A 5,060-nucleotide genomic window follows, 5' to 3' on the forward strand; every position below is an offset into this window, starting at 1 on the left:
TAATTGGCCAGGTAGCAACAAATCCTACTTTGAAATGGAAGGACTCCTCCATCATTAGGATCACAGCAGCTGTAAAGTTTTCAAGCATATTACAATCCTTCATTAAAAGGTAAATAAAGACTAGTAGCTTATGTCCATATAATTTCCATTAAGAGAAAAATAAAGTCCTCCCCAGTCAGACACAAGATGAACCATGTGAAGTGCACTGGTGCCGTTACACACTATTAAGTAATTTAAATAACAGAATTGTTTTCACTTCTATTGAAAGTAGTTAGATTTATATAATTAACACGGTAACAAATAAATATTCGGCTACCACAAAAGTTCTTGCAACAAGTATGGCTTTTTTCTACTCAAGAAATGAGCCTTCAGTTTCTTTTCCCTGACAACATGAACTTCCATACTGGTCAGGACAACAAAATCAGTCATCTTGTCTTCAGAATAATCTGCAACAGTGTTTAAGAAAAAACAAAGAAAAACAAGCCAGTTCTCCTAACACACCTTTTTAGCTTCTTGCAGATCAATAGTTTAGAGTACTCCTGAGCCTGAAATCACACCCAGACCGCCATGATTAGTACTCCTGGAGCTTCATCTTCCAAACATGGCCCTTATTTCTTAACCCATTCAATTTTTCTGGCTCCTACGTCTTTCTACAGTAATAAGCTTTGGAATTTAGTTATACAACTTATGAAAAAGTATGTTATTATACTACTGGTCTAAAATTAATATTTCATTAGATGATGTCTTGGTTCTTGTATAGGAAAAGAAACTGTGGAAAAAAATGTTCTTCTCACACTATTCATCATTTCCAAATGTTTACCACCTTCTTTCCGTCTCCATTCATAACTGCAATCATTTGGTTGCTATCTCCTTTCCAAATCTACTATAACTTGGACATGGTGTGGATCAGAAATGGATAATTTGTGAAGTTATACTAATATATAAATTCACTATGCATATTTTCCATTTTATTCTCAATTTTCCAGTATTTTTATTCTCAAATTCCCCAATAATTCTCATATTATTCCCAATATAAATATATTGTCATTAATGAACAGCAGACTATCTGCTTCTGTAAATTAAAATAAAAGTCCACAGAAAAGTGCTTCTTCCCTAACACATATGAATTTGGCAGTTAGGGAAACAAAGAGGCTCATAGTTCACTTATTTATCAATGACTGTTCTTTAGCACCTGCAACTGTGTTTATACTGTAGGTCTATACAGTTGTAGTGTAGCCTAAATCATCCAATCCTTCATTAAAAAAAAAACACCTTGTGGTTTCCTCCCTGCCTGCACACTGATGAATGCACAGCCAGAATAAGCAGCCGACATGAAATACAGGACATCCTGCCTGCAAGACAGATCAAGATGACAGAACTTAAGGGACTAGACATTCAAGGCCAAAAATGAAATGAAATTATAGAAGAAAAAAGTATCTGTAAGAACCGTGTGCATTTTCACAAGGTAAAAAAAATATGCAATTGCTAACAAATAGATTCTTCTGTTAGGAGTCACTCATACATAAAGTTATAAAAGTTGTCTTCTATTCAATATCATAGAATGCACTATACTAACTAAAGTTTATCAGCCTAATTCCCAAAGCACAGACAGGTTACTGGGAGCAGGGGGAGAAAGAATCCTTGTGCTTTCGAGTTTTATTGTTTTCTGTTCATTTACCAGTAGTTCCAACAAACTTAAAACTACTTCTTAAGGGAAAAAACCTCCAAATTAAGCTTTTCCAGCTGTTAGAATACATAAGGTTCCTCTCCTGCATCCGTTCCCTCCTGTTTCACAGGGCAAACCCAAGTTGCAGGCACTCCTGCTGCACAATCCCAACTGGCCTGCCTTTTTGCAAGAGTACATCGACAGATAAAGAACCACAGTAACGTAATTATCCCCTAAATCTCTCCAACCTTCCTGCAGAGTTAGGCCAAATAAAGTAGCCAAGAAATTCGTGAGATGGAAATATGTAGTATAATCAACAACCTTCATTATGATACAGGCTAAAATAATGAGAATAAAGTAGATTCAACTCAAAATCAAAAAATGAACTCAAGGAGCACAAATGCAGAAAAGGAATGTATTGTGATGCATCCATATTATTTACAAAATTATGACTCTCTTTTTATGTTGTCCAGTATTTTCTTTTCTAATAAGTACTGATCCACTATAGAAGCTGAAATAAAATTTAAATAGTATTTGAAATTAATATATCTTATTTCCATTTGTGATTTTTTTTAAACTCATTTAAACCGTTTTGGACAAGTCACTTCAAGAAAGTGGTACAACAGAAGGCACAATAGCCAGCAAGTTCCTCCTCTGAGCATAGAAAAGGTAAAGGTAAAGCCCAAAAGAAGAAAAAATAATAATTTCAGGCAGAAAATATAGTAACAGGATGAATGCTGTATAAAAGAAACTTCAACCTGCAAACAGCTACTTGCTTACTAACCTTTAGCCTTCTCACCATCTCTTCTTTAGATATTTTATCAGAGATTTCTTTGACTCCTGGAGGATAGGTGATTTTTCCATCGTTGGCTCTTGTCTTTGAATGAGCCATGATTTCACGATTTTTAAACTGTGAAAAGAAATTAAGAAGTCAATGTAGTTTAGCTAGTTTATGTTTATCTTACCTGTCCCACTTTTACAAACAAAAGTCAACTAGATATACACAGACAAAGCCCATACAATCAAAGAAAAAACTGAACAAAAGACATTGATTGTTTTCAGTAATATATCTTGTGGCATACAGCAATGGTTTTGATATTCTGGTAGATTGTCCTACCCTACAATAAAACTTTCAAGAAGTACACAACAGAAAAGCTAAAACCCCTTATTCCTGAACGTACTTGATCTTCACATTTAGAGATTCAACCAAGAATCTTCTTATCTTACTGTATGAACTGTTACCACCATTTGGTAATAATAAATCCTAGCCAGCTTGAATTTTTAGACTCTCTGAGAGCAGATCTGAAGTGGACTTTGTGTTTTCTAAACAATTAAATAGAGAACAATATTCCCAAAAGCCTAAATAGCAGTACTGTTAAGTGTCACACATCACTAAATTTTAGTTTGCCAGTACTGCCAGAAAAGCAGCAGATAGAGAATGAAGTAGGGACAGGAACAAAGCAAGACTAAATGGAAGTCTTTCCTCTATGCCATAAAGCCAAGTTTTTAAGCAAAAGACTGCAGATAAACAATGGTAGCCTCTTCCTAAATTCCAACTATGAAAACAACTCAGTTTCTTGGTTTCTCAGTCCCTTTAAATTGATGCAAATGCAAACTGCCACCTAATCCGTGCTAAGGTATGCAAAGTTCCACTGTTGTAGAGAAGGAAGCTGAATTGAAAATTACACTTACATAAAAGCAATTAATACAAAAGACAGTGAAAAAAAACTAGACAGCATGGGTTGGGATAATTAGGATTTTTAGAAAAAGAAAATATCAAATATCAGGGCAGTCAGAAGTTAGGTTTGTAACAACAAAACAAAAAAAAAGGAAATAAGATTTCTCTGCCTTTGTCTTGATATTTTTATTTATTTATTTGAATGTTTGAAACACTTCCTCACAGTCACCACTTTTCTGAACTGTGAATTCCAAGTCAAGCATTTTCTTCCTACTGACCTCCTACACAAGGAGGATCTATGTACACTTCAAACTTCTCAGAACTATAACATCAGAAATAAAAATCAACCAGAATCCACAAGGAAAGACAGGACAGAAGCATGTTCCATAACAGGATAGTGTAACCTGCCACAACTGACCTTGGCTTGGGCCAGTAAGTCTCATTCTACACTGAAAGAGAACTAGAACATAAAATATATTCACTCAACCACCCTCAAAAAATATCCCAACATGTTTTGTATTCTTCAGTCCACATTTCATGGTAACAACCTGAGTTACAGATTTTGCTTCATCTTTGCTAATCTTTTACAAAACAGAAAGTTTATGTTGACATTTCAGTAATTTTTTTAAAGAATACATACAGCACAACACGTCTTCATTCTCAGAAATGGGGAAAATGATACTAGAATGAAGATAAATCAAAATTCAACAAGCCTGATATGGGATGCAGTTCACTAGCTGCACAAAAGCCAACTCAGTTTCTGTCATCTTCTCTGTACCTACATACACACAGCAGCTGAACCAAGTGCTATATACTTGCAGTTATAGTAAAAACAGATCATGAGAAAGCTGGGACAGAACAAAACTCAACTGAAGTAACTTTTTCTAATACACCCAGGAAAATATGATGTCACCTTTATCCCTGTTCTATTCCTTAATGCACCATCAAGACAGTAAGCCTAGGACTCCTCAGAAACACACAGATTATGTAACTAATTTCACTCTTCTTGCTGTTAGATACAGATCATTCATTTTAGCCTTTAGATGGAATGATATTATATATCATAGCTAAATTCATTTTAACAGCTCATCACAGCAGAAGAGAGTCTTGGTCCCTTCAATCTGAGAATGTATAAAAGCATCACATGCTTTGCTGGACCAACCAAACTCACCAACTGAGAAAAGCAAGTCTAATTGGTTTTGAAACGCATGTGACAAGCATCAAAGCTAACTGAAGAGAAGGAACAGGAACTAAGGGAACCAGGGAACAAAACTCCCCCTTCCAGTGGTTGATAGCTGTCAGATCAGATCAACTGCAGTGGAAACTTCATTAGAACATGGTGATATAGTCCCATTTGGAGCACATTATGAAATAATTCAAAAGAAACTCATATTATGGTCAAGTTGAACCGTCCAGCTGATATGTCTAACTGACATCCAACCAAGCTTTTAAGCTTGAGTGGCATCCAAGGTCTAGGTTTGAAATTGGACATCTGTATTGTATTTACGTGGCAAGGTTTTGGTAGTGGAGGAGGCTGCAGGGATGGCCTCTGTGGGAAGACAACAGAGGCTGCCCTCACGGCAGCCAGTCCCAGACAGCTCCAAAACGGACTCACCCAGGCCAAAGCTGAGCCCATCAGGCACCTCTGTGATAAAATATTTTACAAAATGGTAAAAAATGCTGTACAGCAGCTGGGGGCGGGGGGGGGGGGGGGGG

The 5,060-nt window shown here is 36.2% G+C and overlaps 1 protein-coding gene across 3 annotated transcripts in view; it reads right to left on the bottom strand.

Moving 5' to 3' along the window:
• Nucleotides 1-2,571, bottom strand: part of PDS5B (PDS5, regulator of cohesion maintenance, homolog B (S. cerevisiae)) — a 93,517-nt gene extending 90,946 nt beyond the window's left edge. For all 3 annotated transcript variants that reach the window (XM_010286564.1, XM_010286572.1, XM_010286557.1), the window contains exon 1: nucleotides 2,451-2,571. In XM_010286564.1, coding sequence (XP_010284866.1) covers nucleotides 2,451-2,558 — 108 coding nt within the window. In that variant the 5' untranslated portion in view covers nucleotides 2,559-2,571. The remainder of the gene's footprint in view (nucleotides 1-2,450) is intronic.
• Nucleotides 2,572-5,060: the final 2,489 nt, after the last annotated feature.

The sequence above is a fragment of the Phaethon lepturus genome, unplaced genomic scaffold (assembly GCF_000687285.1).
Source record: "Phaethon lepturus isolate BGI_N335 unplaced genomic scaffold, ASM68728v1 scaffold1440, whole genome shotgun sequence".
Classification (NCBI taxonomy): domain Eukaryota; kingdom Metazoa; phylum Chordata; class Aves; order Phaethontiformes; family Phaethontidae; genus Phaethon; species Phaethon lepturus.